At 45.7% G+C, this 23104-nt stretch overlaps 1 protein-coding gene across 3 annotated transcripts in view; it reads left to right on the top strand.

The window, feature by feature from the left end:
* Positions 1-23104, top strand: part of LOC137626247 (uncharacterized) — a 382723-nt gene that overhangs the window by 251460 nt on the left and 108159 nt on the right. For all 3 annotated transcript variants that reach the window (XM_068357322.1, XM_068357330.1, XM_068357333.1), the window contains one exon: positions 14765-14914. In XM_068357322.1, coding sequence (XP_068213423.1) covers positions 14765-14914 — 150 coding nt within the window. The remainder of the gene's footprint in view (positions 1-14764; positions 14915-23104) is intronic.

Here is a 23104-nt window from a genome sequence, read left to right as displayed (position 1 = left end):
GTCTTGTGACCCAAGATTTAGTGTTCGAGCGCCACATAACTGGTAGTGCACTTTTACAAATATTATTTCGTTTGAACACCCGGGGGTTGTCCGAGTGGTACACTATTATTATTAGTGGTACACTAACAAGGGTTTGATCTTGCAATCGCCACTTGCATTTGCACACAGCAACAATGTTAGCCTATCTTTCATTGGCTTGTGACCTGGCATCTTCGTCTCGTCCTTGGTAATGTACGTATTGGCTGGCATTTTCTTCCAAAATAACCCAGTCTCATCACAATTAAAGACTTGTTGTGCGATCAAATTTTGTTCATTTATGTACCGATCGAATTCCCCCACGTATTTATCGGCTGCAATTTGATCCGAACTAGCTGCCTCCCCATGCCTAGTAACACGATGAATACCTGTTCTATTACGAAACTTTTCAAACCAACCCCTGCTCGCTTTAAATGTAAATGAATCACTTTCACTGGTACTCGGACTTTTCTTCACTAATTCTTCATAGATATGCAACGCTTTTTCACAAATGAACGCTTCACTAACACTTTCCCCGGCCAACTGTTTTTCTTTAATAAATATTAAAAGCAACTTTTCCATCTCCTCAATCACTTGTGGCCTTTGCTTAGTTACCGCCGTAACTCCCGTTGCAACATTCGCCTTCTTAATCATTTCTTTATGCTTTAAAAACGTAGAAATGGTCGACTTCGCCATTCCGTATTCTACCGCTAAATCGGACACTCGTACACCATTCTCATATTTCGCTATAATTTCCTTCTTCAACTCGATCGTTGTTCGCACTGTTTTCCTCTTCTCCTTCCCCTTAACACTCATTACTTTCTTGGGACTCATTATGAAAGCTAAAAAAGCAATTAAAAGCACTGAAAATCACTAAATCACAACGAATGCTGATCGCGCGTTGTCTGAGTGACGCTCTCGAGAGAACTGATGCTTCCCGAACAAGCGAGAGTGGCCGAGATGGCGCGATCATCACAAAGCCCATGCGGTCGTCACGTGTTCGGCTGGTCGAGTACCGAATTTTTGGTCGAGCACCGCAGCAAAAATTTCTCGAAAATTTTGGTCGAACTCCGAATTGTTCGAGTATAGAGTCGTTCGACTACCGAGGTATCACTGTATATGTATATAGCTAAGTCTCTGACTTCCAGCAGAATTTATTCGAAAATCGTGGCAACCGCCTTGTGATGGTTGTGCGGTTAGGTGGTTAACAACCCTTATATGGTGGTACCTGGAATCATTCCTGTTTTCTGTCCTTCAGATTATCTCTGCCGGTCACATCGACAACATCGTTGGTCCGCCATTAAGAGTTTTTCGAATCGCTTTCCTTACATTGCTTTTTTGGACTTCGTTTGGTGAAGTACACTGTGTTGGGATTTGGCAATCGTGTTTTGTTATTATTTTTTGTATTTTTTGCTTTGTTTATCATGAGTGAAAAACTTCATATTCGTGTATATGCGAGTGATGTATGCAAGGTGAGGTTATCGAAAGTGTCAGTTGACCCTCACACAGTTTGTATGGGTTGCAGGGGGTTTGAATGTGCTCTAGATAATAGGTGCAAGGAATGCAAGGGTTTAAATGAAGATGATTGGTTAGCTATGAAGCTCTATGTGCGCAAACTTGAACTCGATAGAGTTAGGAGGGCTAAATCAAAGTCAAAGTCTGCTAGTGAAGCTAGCTTAGATTTATCTACTGACCCTTTAATTGTTACCTCTTTGGAAGTTGTTCCTTCCCCGAATGTAGTAACTCCTGCCCCTTCTACAGGATCTGCGCCTACGGATGACCCTCGGTATGCCAGGATGGCTGCTGAGTTGGAGGCCATTAAAGCACAAATTTCGGCCTTTAAAGGTAAGGGTGAAAACGAGATTAGTGCTTGTGAAAGTGCAGTGGAAGTGGCGGCTGATCAAATCTGTCATACCCCTAGGTCTAGACCTCTACCAAGCTCCCAGGACCAAGGGAGAAGGTACGTCGAAAGCCGAAAAGGGGGTGAGAGGTGCTTATCCTCGGTCAGTCGTCGCCTCAGACAGTCCTGTTGCGACCTCCCCGGCTGCTCTTGACCGCCGTAGAAAAGGCGTGTCGGATACGTTAGTGTCTTCACCTGATCCTTCTCCCAGATGCAAGTGGCGATACAAATCAAGACCGACGAAGAGAAGGTGGGACCGGGATGTGCAGTCTCGCTCTCCCTCTCCCGGTTCGAGTATCCGAGAACCTGATCCTTCGGAGGACGACTTCGTTGTTCTTCCTGTTAAGAGGACGAAACAGAGAGTTCTTAGCCCAGTTAAACCTGATAAACTTCCTGCTTCTACTGCCAGCGCTCCCAAACAGCTGCCTTCTTCGGAACTGCGAGAACCAGCAGAAGTTGCTAAAGCTTTCATGGCTGTTATGCAGGAACAGCTTTCATCGCTAGTGCAAGCTTTCAGCCGCCCTCCTGCACAGTCCGTCAGACGTAAGGATGTCTCTTTGCCTGTTAAGAGATCGTCTTCTAAGAGGGAACGAAGCATCTCTCCAGAGAAACATATGCGCACTTCGTCGGCCGTACGACAACGCACATCCTCTTTATCGGCGCAATGCTAGGACGTTACTTCCTCTCGCTCTCGGCGCCAGGACGATACTGCCTCTCGTTCTCGGCGCCAGGACGATTCCGCTTCTTGCTCGAAGATCCAGGACGATTCCGCCTCGCGTTTTAGGAAGCAAGACGAATGCAGCCTACATTATCAGGACGAATGCAGCCTGCCTTATCAGGACGATACCGCTTCTCATCATCAGGACGATACCTCTTCTTGCCGACAGGACGATAGCAGCGCTCGGCGCCAGGACGACACCTACGCTCGGCGCTAGGACGCAAATAGCTCTCGGTGCCAGGCTGCTTGCAGCCCTCTTTTTCAAGATGTTGACCTTGATCAGGACCTCGATGATATATCAGAAGCGGATGAAAAACCTACCGACTCTGCAAGTGATTATAAGGTTCTATCTCGCTCTCTTTTAGAATTTTATGGGGAGGAATTTCAACCTTCGGCACCTTGTTCTCCTCAGTCTCAATTCACCAGGAAGAAGGCTACGAAGCATTTGGCCTTCATCAAAATGAAACTTTCAATTTTGGCCAGGAAAGCGCTCGCTAAGGTGGGTGATTGGATGAAGGAACGGAGGCAAGCAGTCGAGACCACCTTTTCTTTCCCACCATCTCGGCTCGCTTCCAAGGCCGGTATGTGGTATGAGACGGGGGAACCTTTGGGTCTAGGAGTGCCTGCCTCCTCCCAAGGTGACTTCTCTGCTCTTGTGGACTCAGCAAGAAGACATTCACTGAACTCTGCCAAGGTGATGTGGTCCATGTTGGAACTTGATCACCTCGTCAAGGGAATTTTCAGGGTTTTCAAGGTTTTTAGCTTTGTGGACTGGTCTCTCGGGACTCTGGCCATGAAGACTGAGCTCCTGGAAGGCACGAAGGAACTGACGAGTATCATGTCCTGCATGGACAAAGCTCTAAGGGATGGGGCGAATGAATTGGCTTCCCTTTTCTCAGCAGGGGTCTTAAAGAAGAGGGCGCTATTGTGCTCCTTCACCTCTAGATCGGTGACTGTTGCCCAGAAGTCGGAGCTGCTTTACGCCCCTCTGTCACACCATCGCTTTCCCGAAGTTCTGGTCTGAGATATCTCCATTTCTCTGGCACAAAAGGCTACTCAGGACCTTTTATCTCGGTCTGCCAGAAAGCCTTTACCTGTTGCTCCTGCTCTTCTGAAGAAGGAAGAGAAGAAGTTCCAGCAGCCCTTTCGGAGTAGGGCTTCCTCGAGAGCGGATTTCAGGGGGAGAAGACAAGAGTCAGGGCCAAGGACCAGCAGAGGTGCTTTTAGGCCCCAATCCAAAAAATGAGATGGAAGTCCTCCAGACAACAGTAGGGGCAAGACTGTCTCATTTTTGGCAGTCTTGGAAGAGGAGAGGGGCAGACACCTGGTCCCTCTTGATCATCAAAGAAGATTACAAGATCCCCTTTTTAAAGAAGCCTCCTCTCTCAGATACTCCCCTAGCCTTAGTGGCTCAGTACGCCGATGCGGGGAAACAAGAGGCTCTTCTGGAGCTAGTCGACCAGACGTTGGTCAAGGGAGCAATAGAGCCAGTCCGGGACCTTACCTCCCCAGGCTTTTACAATCGCCTATTTCTGATTCCCAAGAACTCGGGTGGATGGAGACCAATCTTAGATGTCGGCTCTCTGAACGCCTTCGTGGAGAAAACAAAGTTCTCCATGGAGACGACTCAGTCCGTGCTGGCAGCATTTCGTCCAGGCGACTGGATGGTATCTCTCGACCTGCAGGATGCTTATTTTCACGTCCCTATTCATCCGACTTCAAGGAAATATCTGTGATTTGTGATTCAGGGCAAGTGCTTTCAATTCAAGGCACTTTGCTTCGGTCTCAGCACGGCTCCTCAAGTTTTCACCAGGCTAATGGCGAACGTGGCAGGCTGGTTACATCAGGAGGGGATAAGGGTATCCTTCTATCTGGACGACTGGCTGATCCGATCACAGTCGAAAGAAAAATGTCTAGAGGACCTACAGAAGACGTATACGATGACTCAGGACCTGGGACTCATCATCAACAGGGAGAAGTCTCAGACTGAGCCGAATCAGACTATTCTCTATTTGGGGATAGTTCTGAATTCAGTTCTTTTTTGGGCTTCTCCCTCCCAGGAAAGGCAGACCAGGTGCCTAGAGAAAGTCAGAGGATTTTTAAAGAAGCAGGAATGCTCAGCGAAGGAGTGGATGAGTTTGCTGGGAACTCTATCCTCCCTAGAACAGTTTGTCTCGGTGGGGAAACTGCACCTAAGACCTCTGCAACACTTCCTCGCAAAGGTATGGAACAGGAAGACCCAAAGGACTCCTTTTCTTTTCCCATTCTGACAGAGATCAAGGATCTTTTGATGTGGTGGCTGGGCCCAGCTCTGTTAGGAGAAGGGATCTCCTTGTACAAGAAGAACCCTGACCTAGTGTTATTCTCAGACGCGTCAGAGTCAGGCTGGGGAGCAACACTAGGGAACAGGGAGGTCTCAGGCGTTTGGGAAGGAAGTCAGGTCAGTTGGCATATCAACAGGAAGGAGTTGATGGCCATTTTGTTAGGGCTAAAGGCCTTCAAAACCTTGGTGTCAGGGAAGACTGTGGAGATCAATTCCGACAACACCACAGCTCTCGCGTACATCAGGAAGCAAGGTAGAACTCACTCCCTCTCTCTGTTCAGAACAGCGAGAGAGCTTCTCCTTTGGGCGAGCGAGAACAGCACTCAGCTGTTGACGAGGTTTTTTCAAGGGCAGAGAAACATCAGAGCAGACATGCTCAGCAGGAAGGGACAAGTTCTTCCCACAGAGTGGACTCTCAACCCGCATGTCTGTCAGAGCCTCTGGAAGTTGTGGGGCAGACCTGTAATAGACCTTTTCGCCTCCAACTTGAACAAGAGGATCCCCAACTACTGCTCCCTAGTCCCGGACGAGGAAGCAGTAGCAGTGGACGCCTTCTTGATGGATTGGACGGGGATGTACATGTATGCGTTTCTCCCGTTCAAAATCACCAATCTGGTTGTCAGGAAATTCTCCCTCCTCGATCCTGGACGAATGATCCTAGTGGCTCCCTTCTGGCCTGCAAGGGAATGGTTCACCGAAGTGGTGGGCATGCTGATGGACTTCCCAAGAAGACTCCCGGCAAGTCCAGATCTTCTCAGACAGCCCCACTTCGAGAGATATCAAAACCCCCTCGCTTTCAAACTGACTGCCTTCAGACTGTCGAGAAGCTCGTTAGATCTCAAGGTTTTTCGGCATAAGTGGCAAAAGCTATTTCCAGAGCAAGAAGGATCTCGTCACAAAGAGTCTACCAGTCTAAGTGGGAGACCTTTAGAGCTTGGTGCAGGCGACACAGGATTTCCTCAATCACTACCTCTCTGAGCCAGATTGCAGACTTTTTATTGTACCTCAGACAGGATGCTAAGCTGGCTGTATCTACCATCAAAGGATACAGGAGTATGCTCTCAACCGTCTTTAGGCATAGAGGCCTAGAGTTGTCTCAAGATAAATATTTGCAGGACCTCATTAGGTCTTTTGAGACTATGAAACAGGTACAATTAAGACCCCCATCTTGGAACCTGGATGTGGTGTTTAAGTTTCTGTGCTCCAAAAATTTGAACCTATCTTGCAAGCCTCTCTTCGAAATGTAACAAAGAAAACCCTCTTCCTTATGACTCTAGCGACTGCCAAAAGGGTCAGCGAGGTCCAGGCTTTTGAGAAGTATGTAGGCTTCAATCAAGATGGAGCTATTTGTGCCTTAAGGTTCGACTTTCTCGCCAAGAACGAGAAACCTTCGAAACCCTGGCCTAGGACGTTTGAGGTCCCTAACCTCACGAACCTAGTGGGTCAGGAGCAGGAAAAACTCCTCTGCCCAGTTAGGGCCCTCAAGGCTTATTTGGCCCAAACTAAGAACGTGAGGGGTGCATCCAACTCATTATGGAGTTCAGTGAAAGATCCTCTTAAACCTCTGTCAAAGAACGCTTTGTCCTTTTTCCTGAGGGAAACTATAAGGGAAGCCCACCTCTTATGTGAGGAAGAACACTTCGCCCTGTTGAAAGTACGGGCTCACGAAGTGAGAGCCATTGCTACCTCACAGGCATATCAGAAAAATATGTCAGTTAGACAAATCATGGACGCAACGTTCTGGAGGAGCAACTCTCTTCGCTTCTCATTACCTCAGAGAGGTGAGAGTAGACTATGACAAGTGTTATACCTTGGGCCCATACGTAGCTGCGGCTTCTGTATTAGGCAAAGGAGTTACTACCTCCACTCAACCTTAGTTTGTATGCCTGTATGAAGGTTTTTGTTTTTATAGTTGTCTGAGGAACTCGTTTTGTGGTACGGTTCCCTCAGTCCAGATAGTTAGTTTATATCTATTTCTGCAAAGTTAAGTGGTTAGTTTTAGTAAGGTTGCAAGTTTTTATTATATGGGAAGGTGGTTTCTGAAGTCTAGTCAAGTTGTTGGTCTTACCCCTTTGACAGACTCGATTGAATTGTTTGCAGCATAGCAGGTCTACTCCTGGCTGAACACTCCTAAGGGAAAGCAACTCTAGAGGCAGTAACCTTTTAAGTCAGCTACCTTAGCAGGTAAGAAATCAAGGTGTTTTTCTCCTACAACTCTTTTGTTGTTTCCCCAACAATGTTTACTGTCTGGTTTCCTCCTCCAAATGTGTGAATCAGCTATATATATATATATATATATATATATATATATATATATATATATATATATATATATATATATATATATATATATATATATATACTGCCAGGTAAGTACTATTCATAAAAATGGAGTTTTTATGATAAAACAAAGTTTTATGAATACTTACCAGGCAGTTATATATATATTTTAAAGCCCACCCACCTCCCCTCAGGAGACAGGTCGGGCAAAGATAATCTGAAGAACAGAAAACGGGAATGATTCCAGGTACCACCCTCTAAGGGTTGTTAACCACCTAACTGCACAACCACCACAAGGCGGTTGCCACGATTTTCGAATAAATTCTGCCGGAAGTCAGAGACTTAGCTATATATATATAACTGCCAGGTAAGTTCATAAAACTCTGTTTTATCATAAAAACTCCATTTTTAAATATTTAACTTAGCCGGTGAATATATAATAGCTGAGCCTCCGGCGGCTCGACAGAAAAACACACAAAAACTCGCGAGCGATCGCTATGAAGGTTGCGGGTGTGCCCACTAGCGCCAACTATCGGCCAGATACCGCATATACATGTAAACAGACCCAATTTTTCTCTGTCGGCCTTAACGACAAGACGTATCAATACTCGCTGTATAACCTGAAGTTTTCTCAACATATTTGGTGAAGTACTTCCTTTTGGTTTGAGCTTTCGCAGTGCAGGTGTTTTATCTTCAACTTAAATCTTGAACTCGTTTTTGGATAGATTTAATTTTTGATGACTTTGGATTGTTTTTTGGACTTTCTTTGACTTTTAAATGGCCGACCCTTCCCTTAGTACGGAAGTGTGTTTTAGGCTTTTAGCAATTATCTTATCACGTTATAAATTGTTGTTGTTAACTATATATTTTATATCTCAACCGCCTTCATTAGGCCTCTTCGATTAGCTTTCCATTTATAATAAACATCAAGATAAATTTTAATGATTTGTTTATATGCGACCTTTCCTATTCCACTAATCCGAGAGTAGGCGGTCCTAACTTGGAAACCGAAGTTAAACAACGTTGAGCCCTTTCAATCGTAAATAACTTTTACAGAGCAAATGATTTAAAACTTATTAAATAAATATTTTTTAGTAAATATTTTATGAAAGATTTTCTTTGAATAGTCTTCGTACTGTTTCAAAGATGAACTAACGTTTAGTTTATTTATGCTACGCAGTTTGCGCTCTATCGTTACGATAGAGAGAGAGAGAATCACGGTTTCACTTTGCAGAAAGAGTAAATCGATTCTGACGTTTTGTTCATTCTTCTTTCAAACTTAAATGTTTTAAATACTATTTTAAAGGAACTTGTTAATTGAAAAACCTTTCAGTTTTTTCCTTTGGTCAAATAACCTGTTTATTGACGAAAGGTAAGTGAGCTCTTCTCTTCGGTGCGAAATCAAGAGAGAGAGAGAGAGAGAGAGAGAGGAAGAGAGAACGTTCCGATCTTTATTCTCGTCCCAAGCGAGTAACGTTGTTCTCGAGTCAGTTTTTTACTCTCGTCCCTATTCTCTGTACGGGGAGAAAGGATAAAACGTTTTTAGTTTTTATTCTCGTCCCAAGGCACTGTACGGTGAGAGATTGAAAACGTAGTTTTGAATGAACTAGTGTTTAGTCTCCTTCCCAGCCACTGATCTTTTTATCTTAATATATGTTTACTGTTTTTTGCTTGTATTAATGGGCTTACATTATACGACTGATTTCGCAATTATAACCTTTTGATGAGGGTAGAATTGCGTGCTTCAGGTAGAAATCAGTTTTATTCATACCTAATGTGAATTGCTGTAAAATTCGATTTCAGTGAAGTACAGTGAACCCTCGCAACTTCGCGGTTCGACCATCGCGGATTCACCACTTCGCGGATTTTTTCCATAACCCATATATATACAGTAATATATATATATATATATATGTATGCATGTATTTATGTATATATGTAGGTATGTATATGTGTATACATATGAAGTAAGTGCAAAACAGAAAATCGTAGTGATAAAGTGATAATTGCGCAAAGTGTTATCAGTGTTGCGACCGAGGGTTCGTCTGTTCGTGCCTGCCGTTCACCTAGTCCGAGACCTCTTGCAAGCTCCCAAGCCCAGGGGAGAAGTAATGTCGTACGACTTATGGGTTCGAGAGGACTTGATCAGCGAACAAACGTTCCCTCTATGGTTTCAGGCGTGTCTCATCAACACCGCCCCTACCATAAGACGAGCGAGACGATTTTCTCCTCGTCATCCGAAGGCTTTTCGCATAAGAAACCGTGGAACAAGGTTTCGAGGCCCTTTAAGCGAAAGTCAGTCCTTTCAGGACAGGTCCAGCGTCCTAGTTGTAACCATTAGGACAGCTCTGACCCTATGCAGTCATCGGAAGACTGCTCGCCGCCTAAACAAAAGCGTAACACAGGCTCCGAGAGTCTTTTTGTAGGCAAGGTTTTGCAGTCACAGACGTTACCCTCGTCTCTTACCGCAACCATTCCCGTTGATCCTAAATGGGTTGTACGGCAAGACATGCAGAATAAGCTTGCCTCTCTTATGGAGGACTATTCTGTTGAGCAGGTTCACGATGATCCTCGCCGCTTAGCTGATCGATATCTTGGCCGTCAGCCGCCCAAACGAGCCTTTGCTCGTCCTGTTGACATTGACGTTACAAAGTCACGTCAATCGTGTTTTGTAGAGCCTCACTCGATGCAGTCCCGTGTTGACTCTCAGCCGCTTGTGGACGTTCAGCCGCTTGTGGACGTTCAGCCGCGGCCTCTTGCTCTTGTTGACGTTCAGGACGTTCACCAACCAGCAGAGTTGACTTGTTTTGACGTTGAGCGTCAAGCACCGCAGTCAAGAGTTGTTTTGACTGCTCAGTCTAAGCAGTCAAGGCAGTCTCGAGTTGACGTCGAACGTCCTCCCGCACCTGTTGTTGTTACTGGTCAGTCCTTTAAGCAGTTACATGACATAGCGTCCTTGACTGCTACTGATTGCTCCTTTGCGTGTGGACTCTGCTTGTCAAGCATTGCCACCACGGCAGGTCTCTCCCTTGCTTGAGACTCGGCTATTGTCGGACAAGGTTCCTTCAGATGAGGAAGTTGCTGATCCCCCTCCTACTGATATTCGCTTGAGGACTCTGTCAGACGGAGAGGAGCCTAAAGCTGCTCAGCCCTCTATGGACTTTAAATAAATCATGCTGATTTTTAAGGATCTTTGTCCGGATCTTTTTGTAACTGCTGCTCCTCGTTCGCCTAAACGTCAGAGTTTACACTAGGCCTAGCTACTTCAAAGCCGTTGTTTTATAAGCTAGTGCTCTCTCGCTCTTCTAAGAGAGCTTTACGTTTGCTAGGCGACTGGTTAATCACCAGGAGGAGTTTGGGGGAGACAGCCTTTGCTTTCCCTACTTTTAAGCTGGCTTATAGAGCGAAAGTCTGATATGACACAGGAGAAGTTCTCGGCTGGGGAGTTCCTGCCTCTGCCCAGATAGACTTCTCAAACCTCATAGACTCTCCCTGGCGCCTGGCCATGAGACGCTCCAAGATTTTATGGTCGACTTCAGAGCTAGACCATCTCCTGTTAGGAGTTTTTTTCGAGCGTTTGAAGTTTTGCTGTACAATTATGTCATGCATAAACAAGGCTTTCAGGGATGGCTCCAATGATCTGACAGCCTCGTTCTCTGCAGGAACAAGTCCCTCAGGGATGGTTCCAATGATCTGGCAGCCATGTTCACTGCAGGAGTACGTAAGAGGCAAGTGCGCTCAATGTATTCATTGTCAAGACAAACTTCACGATGAAGTCTACCAGGCTGTCTTGACAGCATTTATGGAAGGCGACTGGATGGTCTCTCTCGACCTTCAGGAGGCATACTTCCACATTCCTATACACCCGGATTCCCAACCGTTTCTGAGGTTTGTTTACAGGAATGTGGGGTACCAGTTTCGAGCCCTGTGCTTTGGCCTCAGTCCTGCTCCTCTCGTGTTTACGAGGCTCGTGAGGAATGTGGCAAAATCCCTCCATCTATCGGGGATCCGAGCCTCCCTGTACTTGGACGACTGGCTTCTCAGAGCATCGTCCAGTCTTCGCTGTCTGCAGGATCTACATTGGACGTTGAGTCTGGCCAGGGAGTTGGGACTTTTGGTCAACCTAAAAGTCCCAACTGATCCCATACCAGATTATTCTATATTTGGGGATGGAGATTCGCAGTCCAGTTTTTTTCGGGCTTTTCCGTCTGCCACCCGAATAGAACAAGCCCTGCTCGAAGTCTAACTAATGCTGAAAAGAAAACGTTTGTTCAGTCAGGAGTTGGAACAGTCTCGTAGGGACTCTCTCATCCCTGGAGCAGTTTGTCTCACTAGGGAGACTACACCTTCTGCCTCTCCGGTTCCATCTAGCCTCTCACTGGAACTAGGACAAGACGTTAGAGACGGTATCATTCCCAGTCTCCGAACCAGTAAAGGCATGCCTGAAATGGTGGGACAGCAATATCAGTCTGAGAGAGGGACTATCCCTAGCAGTCAAGAACCCAAACCACGTGTTGTTCTCAGACGCGTCGGATTTGGGTTGGGGTGCGACCCTGGACGGTCGGGAATGCTCGGGTCTGTGGACCTCAAGTCAGAAGAGCATGCACATCAACGGCAAGGAGCTATTAGCAGTCCACTTGGCCTTGATGATATTCGAAAGCTTCTTCGAAACTAAGTGGTAGAGGTCAACTCAGACAACACCACAGCTTTGGCGTACATCTCCAAGCAAGGAGGCACACACTCCTTCACGCTGCTCGAGATCGCAAGGGACCTTCTCTTATGGTCAAGAAATCGAGGCATCTCCCTGTTGACGAGATTCATCCAGGGGGACTAGAACGTCTTGGCAGACTGTCTCAGTCGGAGGGGTCAGGTGATACCCATGGAATGGACCCTCCACAAGGACGTGGGCAAGTGTCTTTGGGCTACTTGGGGTCAACCCACCATAGACCTCTTTGCCTCCTCGTTGACCAAAAGGTTACCAATCTATTGCTCTCCTGTCCTCGATACAGAAGCAATCCACATAGACGCGTTTCTACTGGATTGGTCTCTTCTGGACTTATATGCATTCCCACCATTCAAGATAGTCAACAAGGTACTGCAGAAGTTCGCCTCTCACGAAGGGACAAGGTTGACGTTGGTTGCTACCCTCTGGCCTGCAAGAGAATGGTTCACCGAGGTACTTCAATGGCTGGTAGACTTTCCAAGAAGTCTTCCTCTAAGGGTAGATCTGTTACGTCAGCCCCACGTAAAGAATGTCCATCAAAGCCTCCCCGCTCTTCGTCTGACTTCCTTCAGACTATCGAAAGGCTCTCAAGAGCTCAAGGCTTTTCGAAGGAGGCAGCCAGTGCGATTGCAAGAGCGAGGAGAGCTTCTACCATTAGAGTATACCAGTCGAAGTGGGAAGTCTTTCGAGACTGGTGCAAGTCAGCATCTGTGTCCTCGTCCAGTACCTCTGTAGCCCAAATCGCAGATTTTCTTTTACATCTGAGAAAGGTTCGCTCCCTTTCAGCTCCCACGATTAAGGGCTACAGGAGCATGTTGGCTTCGGTCTTTCGACATAGAGGCTTAGATCTTTCCAACAATAAAGATCTCCAAGATCTCCTTAAGTCTTTCGAGACCTCTAAGGAACGTCGTTTGGCAACTCCTGGATGGAACTTAGATGTGGTCCTAAGGTTCCTCATGTCAGACAGGTTTGAGCCATTACATTCAGCCTCCCTGAAGGATCTCACCCTCAAGACACTTTTCCTAGTGTGCTTGGCTTCGGCTTAAAGGGTCAGTGAACTTCATACCTTCAGTAAGAACATCGGCTTTTCTACAGAAAAAGCCTCTTGTTCACTTCAACTTGGTTTCCTGGCCAAAAATGAACTGCCTTCTCGTCCTTGGCCTAAATCTTTTGATATTCCTTGCTTATCAGAGATCGTAGGCAACGAACTGGAAAGAGTATTATGTCCTGTTAGAGCTCTTAAGTTCTATTTAGCTCGTACTAAGTCATTACGAGGTAAATCTGAGGCATTATGGTGCTCAGTTAAGAAACCATCATTGCCTATGTCAAAGAATGCTTTGTCATATTTTATCAGATTTTTAATACGAGAAGCTCATTCTCACTTGAATGAGAAAGACCGATGTTTGCTTTAGGTTAAGACGCACGAAGTTAGAGCTATAACAACCTCCGTGGCCTTCAAGCAAAATAAATCTCTGCAAAGTATTATGGACGCGACTTTTTGGAGAAACAAGTCAGTGTTCGCGTCATTTTACTTAAAAGATGTCCAGACTCTTTACGAGGACTGCTACACACTGGGTCCATTCGTTGCAGCGAGTGCAGTAGTGGGTGAGGGTTCTACCACTACATTACCCTAATTCCAATATCCTTTTTAATCTGTCTCTTGAAATGTTTTTAATATTGTTTTTTGGGTTGTACGGAAGGCTAAGAAGCCTTTCGCATCCTGGTTGATTTGGCGGGTGGTCAAAGTCATTTCTTGAGAGCGCCCAGATTAGGGGTTTGATGAGGTCCTGTTGTATGGGTTGCAGCCCTTAATACTTCAACTCCTGGGAGTCTTTCAGCATCCTAAGAGGATCGCTGGGCTTCGTGAGGAAGACAGACTAATAAGGCAGAATAATCGTCTAAGTCAACTTCCTTACCAGGTACCTTTATATATTTGAGTTTTGTTATGATATAGCTGTCAAAAACTCTAAGCATATACGCTGTAAACTTAATTAACTCTGGTCTCTACCCACCACCATGGGTGTGAATCAGCTATTATATATTCACCGGCTAAGTTAAATATTTAAAAATGATATTTTAATTATAAAATAAATTTTTGAATATACTTACCCGGTGAATATATAAATTAAAGGCCCCCCCTTCCTCCCCGATAGAGACCCAGCGGGATGAGAAAAATTGGGTCTGTTTACATGTATATGCGATATCTGGCCGATAGTTGGCGCTAGTGGGCACACCCGCAACCTTCATAGCGATCGCTCGCGAGTTTTTGTGTGTTTTTCTGTCGAGCCGCCGGAGGCTCAGCTATTATATATTCACCGGGTAAGTATATTCAAAAATTTATTTTATAATTAAAATATCATATTACAAAACAAGATACAAGGATAAAGTACCAATTACATCTTTAAATACATTTTGGTGGGAAACGTATATGTATCAAAGTAGGCTTGATTTAAAAAGATATGAAAAGCTAACCTGAATGGTGCGGCTGTAAAAAGAAATTTATATATACCTGTGATACACTTGGCAAAAAAATCCACGATGTCATACCTTACAATGTAACACACACACACTCTCTCTCTCTCTCTCTCTCTCTCTCTCTCTCTCTCTCTCTCTCTCTCTCTCTACTGCATTTGTTAAGTTACTGTTTGTATAGTATGTACAGTACTTTTTTGTTAACTCTGGAACTTGATGAAATATAGTTTCCATATTTGTTTAGTACAAAACTTGTAATATTAGTGTTTTTATTCTATCATTTTATATTGAAATTATATGTTTTGATGTCTAACGGGAACTTTTTCTTTTTAGATGCATGGTAAAGAATGTGTAAATACCAAATTTTTACACAGTTGGATTTCCCAGCATTGCCCCCGTCTAGTGATGTGGATGCATCGCTACATAACACACATGATAACAGTTGGACATAGAGCAATTCCACTCAACGCAGATGAAAAGGAGGTATGTTTGGAAAAAAGAAATAGAAATTTTGTTCCTCTGTATTTGATATCTCCTTACTAGAGCATATTACTTATGTACTAAGTGATAAAAGTATTTTCTAAAATTACAATTATTAAGAAATGGAGAATGGCAGTGTTTTGAAGTGTATCTTTAAAACATGACTTAAAATATATTTTTATATGGAGTACAAACAATGCAAAGAAGGTTGAGCAAAATCAACCTTAATTGAGATTTGTTCTTTTTCTAACAAACCTTACGTTATTTATTAGGGATTATCTTTCGGTGAAGCTGGAAGGTAGCCATTAGACTTTTAATGCGAGGTGGAAATCCCACTCGACTACTGTAGTGGGGAGGGTAGGGGGTGGCTGGCAGGTACGCAGCCGCTTATACTGACTCACGGCTCGGTGAGCTACGTCACTTCTTTCTTTTGGCTGGTAGAGAACAGACATCTCCGCTCTCTCATCCTCAAGGCTTAGCCATATAGACTAATCGCTTTATGATCAATCTTTCGCTTTTTTCAGGTGTGACTTCTCTCACTGACACTCACATGCGTACCTGCTCTGGTCGGGAAGGTCGCTCTTGCGGCACCATGTGATCGGCTGAGGCAGACCCGCTCTCCCTGTGTCCGACTTGCAGGGAGCGTCTCTGCAAGCAGGGCTATCCCTGTGACGAGTGTAGGGAGTGGAAGAAGTCTAATAGAGCTCTCTTTCCTCCAGGGTCTTCCTCAGGAGTGAAAAGACCTTAGACTTCTTCCCACACACCTAGATCTCTTTCCAAAGCTCCTCGCTTGCCTTCCTCCGGGGGACAATCGAGTAGGACTGCAGATCAATTGACTCCAAGGCAACATTGGGGGTACCGAGGTTAGTTGTTGCTTCCCCTAGAGGAGCACCTTCACCTCCGGCCGCCAGGGAACCCTTTTCCCTTTCAGATGTGCTGCAGGCGTGGCCATCCTTGGGAGTGTCAGCACTCTCTTCTAAGGTAGTTCTCCTGCGTAGTGCGCGGAGAGACCCTTCACCAGTTGCTTCAGCAGCTGACACCCTTGATGTTTGCGAGGTCCAGCGCCCACCCTCCCTCCTGGCCCCTCAACGCATTTCTGAGGTCATCGCTCCCGTTCGCCCATCCAACGGCCTCCTGCTGACGATGAGTTTTCATGCCATCTCCAGACTACGTCGTCACCTAACATAATGAAGCCTCATATCTCTCCCCACAGGCAATGTTCCAGCCCACACGTTCAACATTCGCCTGCTGCAGATACTATGATAGCTGATCGCCATCTTTGGCCAGCTCTCCATCTGCTCGCCATTTGCCAGGACGAGACCAGTCACTTTTTCATCCCTCCTGATGATCACCTTCAGGAAGTTGTTCACGACACTCCAATTATCGCCAAACAGATCGCCGGTCATCACAATCTTGACATTCTTTCTCTGGAAGACGCTCTCCTTCATGAGCTAAGTGCTCAAAATCCAGAGATCGCAGGTCATCACAATCTCAGCGCTCTTTTCCAAGAAGGCGTTCCCCTTTAAGGGGCCGGCCAGCTAATGACTTTTTTTAAGGACAGCACTATGACGTTCATACCACTTAATAAGGTGACTTAAGACATCTCCAAACTGCATAGGATTTTTGCCTCTGACCTTCAATTTTGCGACACCAGGGTGAATTATCCTGAAAATTTTTGTTTTTCAAATTCTATCTTCTCCCTTGATAATGGATATTAAGACCTGGGATTACTACCCTATATAGATTTGATGTAGACCTTCAATAAAATGTGGAGTTTTATTTCTAAAAGTAATTTTTTTAGCTAGAAATGAATTTTTTCATTTTGGTAAACAAATAAACCCTAAAAATCGGGGGGAAAATTAAGAAAAAAAAGATTGGAAATAAAGGCAACATTTGATTGTTTTATAATGTCTTTCTAAGTTATATACCAAATTTCAATGCTATATCTCTAAAACTAAGGGAGAAGATAGAATTTGAAGGTCAATAAGTATAGTTTTGAGATACGGGTGTTCAAAGTTTTTCTTGTATTTTTACAAAGACAATATTAATAAATCATGATTATGAATTTTATGTTCTTTTTTAGACATTGATGAACAAAAACAAAGTTGTTATTATAATTAAATTATAGATAAAAATTCTTTTGCTCAATATCCTGCTTCTTTTGGCTCCTGTCAGGCAAGGCACCTGCTCCTCTATCCATACCACTCTTTCTCTCTCTCTCCCTCTTCATCACTACTGATATTACCCTCTTTTGAACTCTTAGAGTGAATTTTCTTCTTCCTTATGTTAGCAAGATGTTGAAATTGTGTTTTCCTCTTAAAAATGATGAAATTCTTGCCAAAAACGAGAAAAACAAACTTAAAATTAGTTAATGTTGAGGTCAAACTCAGAAATGTAGTCTCTATGAGGTTTGTGGTAGGACTGAAGGGTGAAGGGTGTAATTTACCATGTAATATATTGTCTTGTGACTCCTGGAAGCTATACAGATGCCATTGTTCACATTTTTTTTTACATTAAAATGTAATAATTATCAAAATTTACAATAACAGAAGAAATACTGCATTTTCTTATAGGGAACAATGTTTTTGGTTTATTGGATTACTTTTATTAATTACCCTGTAACTATGAAAGTAAGAGGAATTTTGTCAAAATATTTCGTTTACGCATTCTCCATTACCATATGAAGCCCAATGATTTTTTTTCAGGATTTTGTGCTTTTCTTCCTATACCCCCATATATTGGCATTCCAGCCGGGCCCCTTAAGAGCCAAAAGCTCACGATCATGAGCTAGATGCTCACGATCAAGATCTGAATGCTCATGATCACTAGCTAGATGCTCACGATCACATGCAAGACGCTTACGATCATGAGAAGGACGCTCACAATCACAAGCAGGATGCTCCTGATCACATGCAGGATGCTCCTGATCACATGCAGGATGCTCCCGATCACGAGCAGGACACTCACGATCACATGCAGGATGCTCATGATCACGAGCAGGACACTCACGATCACATGCAGGATGCTCATGATCACGAGCAGGACGCTCACGATCACGAGCAGGACGCTCACAATCACGATCAAAATGATCCTCTTCACGAGGACGATGTAGATGCTCGCACTCACGATCTACGTTACGCTTTCCAACACGGCGATCCCTTGGTGCTCCTTCTTCCAGATGAACCATGCTTGAAAAACGATCTCCTGAACGACTATCTCCAGCCAGACATCCTCCTTTTCATCTATTGCCTGCTCCTTTTGCGGCTTCGGGTATCATAGCCAAGCGCTCGCCTACGTGATGCTTACCTACGGGTGCCTGCCGATATACTCGCCAACGCAACGCGTTGCTCCCATCTTGAGGCTTTCTTTACCACCTCTAGTCAGCGATCATAGCCCTTTGGTCCTACAAAGGCCCCCAAGGCTTCCTCCTCCTCGCTCTTCTACGATCACTTGTGAATAAGACCCATGTGCTCGCAAAGTGCGCCCTTTCACACGTGAATCGGCCAATTCCACGCATTTCCGCCCCGATCTCACGGGTGATCATGAGCCCCACACCTCGGGAAAAAGCCTTCGCAACTGTTACATCCAGCAGTTGACTCATTCTCTTCCCAGAAAGGTTTAAGGAACCCCCAAACAAGTTTGCGGGTGTTCCAATGTCTCCTAATCGTCCACTTGGGACAACGAAGAAGGATCTCTTGATGCCACAGGGATTGTTTCCATAGACCTTCTGAGGCTCCAAAGAGCTATACTAAAAGACGTGTTTCCCTCCAGGTCTCCCAAAGGACACCCCACACCTGACATCAGTCTGCAAACTAACATCTTGGAATGACACCTTGGTGTATAACCTACTAAAGTCTCTATTTGGGTCGGGCCTCCCTGCCCCTCCCAAACCCCACCAACCTCAGATCAAGACCACTCCTAAGATCCTGTTGGAGAGGTTGGTCTCCTATACATCCTCCTCTGCAGACCCTTCTGACCTTAGGAAGAAACCTGCCTTGGCTTGTCTCTCTACCAATCCTCCGGTTCACCGGTCTCCTCCACCTAAACCTAGATGTGAAGAGTGGGTTGATCACAGGTTGGTCCAAGACTTGAGTCAACTCCCTCTCAACCAGGCAGAAGAGGAGGATGCTACATGGTTCTCCACCTCATGCAGACCGGCTTCAACCTCATTTTAGTAGAGACTTAGGCTCACCTGGGAGATCTCCCTTTGACCCTTCAGGCCTCAACCCCTAGAAATTGTTCCTGTAGAACTTCGCCCTGTATCTAGACCACCCAGAGATGAGCAACCTTCCATCTCAGAGTCTCTCACTCTGACAGAACTGCAAGCTCCTCCTAGACCTTCCACCCTGGAACAGCACTTCCCTCCTCGTAGAGTGTCTAAAGGCTCCAAGTCAATTCCTTAGAATGCGAGATTGAGTGACACTCTTAGGCCTGAGATAGATCGGGGATCCCCTGTGGTGGGACTTTCTCAAGAGCCTATTTCCGTCGACGACTTTTACGTACCCCAGGCTCCCATGGGTGAGAGCTTGGAGGTAAACGAGTTTCAGGACTGCGAAGATGACTTATCTCCCTAGACCAGCAAGTCCAAAGTTTCACTCCGAAGAAGAATGTAAGGATTCGAAACATGCCTTCTGGCAAGTCGTTGCTTGTATGAGAAGGATCAGCAAGCAGTCAGATCCTGGTACTACTCCCCAGGAAAGAAAGGTCATGGTCCTGGACCAAAGGTTTGGTACCCAGAGACCCCCTAGAGCCAGTGCCGTTTTGCCCTGGTCGAAGGGACTTACCGCTGCCAGAAGGAAAGCTGTCTCTCAGGTAGCAGGTGCATCTAGTTCTTTGAGGGCTGGCTCTTCAAACAGGGTGCTCCCACTTCCTTTAATCTTGCAGAGGAAGTACTGTATAAGATTGAGAACGAGCCCCTCCCACCCCTTTCCCTCGACCCCCTCAGTAGAATCCATTACTCATGGTATTTCGGCCCAGAGATTTTCGACCTCGAGAGTCTGTCTTTCAGAAACTGAGCTCCTCAACATAGAGAAAGGCGCGAAGTATGCCATGCAGGCTGCTTCATGGCTTGATCTATGGCTGGGGTCATTGGGCCACATTTTAAGATACGAGGATTTATCCAAGGAATTTACAAATAAGTTCTTTGAAGTCCTTTCTCTTGTCTGGTACCCAGTGTCTGGAATTCCTTTCCCACCATTTGGTAAACCTGTGGGCGAACACTATTCTAAAGAGACGGGATACTGTGATTGGGAGGTTACACAGGCAGGAGCCAAAAGTTGAAGTTGCACGCCTTAGGAACTAGACCTTCGAGGGATCCACTCCCTTTGATCCAGAGGACATAGAGAGGGCAGCTTATAGGTGGAGAAAATCCTTCAAGGATTCTCTCCTTCATAGAGCCATGACTTCTCGGCCTTATTTGAGGGCTCCTCAACCTCTTAGAGATCAGCTTCATCCTTCTCCCTTGACTTCTAGGTGTTCAGGACCTAACACGAAGGTGTCTTAAGCATCCCTTTCCAGCTAAAGGCTGGAAGGGTTCCAAGCCATTCAGAAGAAAGTGAAGTAGAGGGCAGCCAAGGTGGTCGCGCCTGCTAGGGAGGGTAATCCTCTCACCAGTCCACCGGTGGGGGGATGCCTGCAACGCTTCTGGCTGAGGTGGCAGTTCCACGTGGTAGATCCCTGGATGATCGCAGTGGTCAGCATAGGGTATCATGTCCCGTTCACACAGTCTCCCTCCACTGACTTGGGATCCAATTCCATCGAGCTCTTATATGAAGGGATCCGTAAAGGAACTGGCCCTCCGGGCTGAAGTCCAGTTCATGCTGCAGAAGGGGGCTCTCCAAGAGGTCCTCGATGGGTTTCCAGGCTTCTACAGTCGACTCTTTCTTGTGAAAAAACGTCTGGAGGCTGGAGACCAGTCATCGATCTCTTTCCCCTCAAAAAGTTTGTTCTACAAATTCATTTCAGGATTGATACGGCAGACACGGTCATCAGGGCAGCAAGGCCAAAGGACTTCATGTGCACACTGGATCTCCAAGACACATACTTTCAGATCCCAATCCATCCGTCTTGAAGGAAGTATATCAGATTCATACGCAAGAACAGATGTTACTAGTTTAATGTTCTCTTTCTCGGTCTCTCGAGAGTACCCCAGGTCTTCATGAGGGTGTTCGTCCTAGTATCATGTTGGGGTCACAAGGAATGCATTCATCTCTTAAGATACCTCGACGATTGGCAGATTCTAGCAGACCTGGAGATGACTCTTCTTCATCACCGGGACATGCTTTTTGAGTTTTGTCAGGATCTGTGGATCGTCATAAATCTCAAGAAGTCATCACTGCTCCCATATCGGAGACTGGTATATCTCGGTATGGTTATAGACACCAACCTCCAGAAAGTCTCTCCATCAGACGACAGAGTACACAGGCTGAGAGAGGTGGCAAGACCCTTCCTCAGATGGGAAAATCTTCCAGCCCAGCAGTGGTTGTGCCTCCTAGGTCACCTAACCTCCCTTGTTCGTCTTGTTCCAAATGGCCGCCTCAGAACAAGATCCCTGATATGGCAGCTAATGTCCGTGTGGAACCAGCACTTCTGCTCCCCGGACATCTTAGTTCCTATAGAACAGGATCAAGTAATGGATCTTCAATGGTGGGTGGCAGAGGAGAACCTCAAAGGGACTAAATCTTCTTGTCCCTCCTCCGGACTTGATACTCTACACACTCATCAACAGAAGGATGGGGGGCCCACTTGCTGCATCACATGATCTCAGGCCTTTGTTCCGAGTCCGAAAGGAGAGCGTGAGAGCAGCCTTCCTAGCTCTCCAACAGTTCCATCAGTTGCCGGCGGGTCACTCTGTATTGTTGATGAGTGGCAACACTATAGTCTTGGCTTGCATAAACAAACAAGGTGGTACCTTATCACAGTCCCTATGCCATCTTGCAGTAGAGGTACAAAGATGGACAGAAGAACAATTGGTGACCCTATCAGCTCACTTCATTCCCACGAACAGGAATTTGTTCACGTGCAACTTGAGCAGGGGGATTCAGGTAGTGGGCTCCGAATGTTCTTTGAATCCACTGATAACCAACAAAGTCCTGACTGTGTGGGATTCCCCGATTGTGGATCTGTTTGCGACGTAACGGAACTTAAGGCTCCTGTTATACTGCTCCCCAGATCCTCAGGATCTATGGCAAGATGCATTCCAACAACATTGAGACAACATCGATGTGTACTCCTTTCTCCCGTTCTGTCTGATGAGAAGAATGCTCAACAAGACCAGAGCATCCAACAACTTCATGATGACCCTCATTGCCCCACTATGGCATCATGGAGAATGGTTCCCAGACTGAGTGCAACCCATAGTAGATCTCCCAAGATCTACTCAAACAACCACTCGGGAACATCTTTCACAAAGCCGTCCTGTCTCTGCGACTCCCCATTTACCCGGGCTTGGGACTGGCACCAAGTTGAGGCTGGCTGGCCCCCCTCAATAGACTGAGGTGGTACGGTCATGTCATGAGAAGAGATGAACAGTATATTGGGAGGAGAGTAATGGAAATGGAGGTACAGGGAACGAGAAGGAGAGGGAGACCAAAGCGAAGATGGGTGGACTGTATCAAGGATGGCCTTCGATCAAAGGGATTAACCGGTGATGGGGTGTGGGACAGAGGTAGATGGAGAAAGCTGACCAGAAGCATCGACCCCACATAGAAGTGGGATAAGATGTAGACAAAGAAGTAGTAGTCCTGTCTCTGCAACTCCACGCCTGAAGACTATGTAGCATCTCCTCTCTGAGAGAGGCTTTTCGCAACAGGTTGCGAAAAGGATGTCTGGATACTTACGAAAATCCCCAGCCTCTATACATCAGGCAATGTGGACGGTCTTCTGTGGTTGATGTCATGGAAGGGGTATCTCTCCCATCGAAGCCGCTATTCCAATAATAGCGAAATTTCTTGTTTACCTTCGGGAGGAAAAACTCCTCTCGGTCTTGGGGGGAAGGGCTATTGTTCAGCTTTAAGCCTAGCCTTTAGACTGAATGGAATAGACCTTTTCTCTTCGTTGGAGCTTTCTTCACTCAAACGGAGTTGTGAGATCACTTGCCCCCAGTTGTAGACAAGACCTCCTCCTTGGAACTTGGTTTGCATTTTGAGGTCCTTAAAAGGCCCTCCCTACGAACCATTACGTCGTGTAACAGAC

This window comes from Palaemon carinicauda, chromosome 2 (assembly GCF_036898095.1).
Source record: "Palaemon carinicauda isolate YSFRI2023 chromosome 2, ASM3689809v2, whole genome shotgun sequence".
Lineage (NCBI taxonomy): Eukaryota > Metazoa > Arthropoda > Malacostraca > Decapoda > Palaemonidae > Palaemon > Palaemon carinicauda.
The sequence above is the reverse complement of the archived record's forward strand: the minus strand, read 5'-3'. Positions and strand labels throughout refer to the sequence as shown.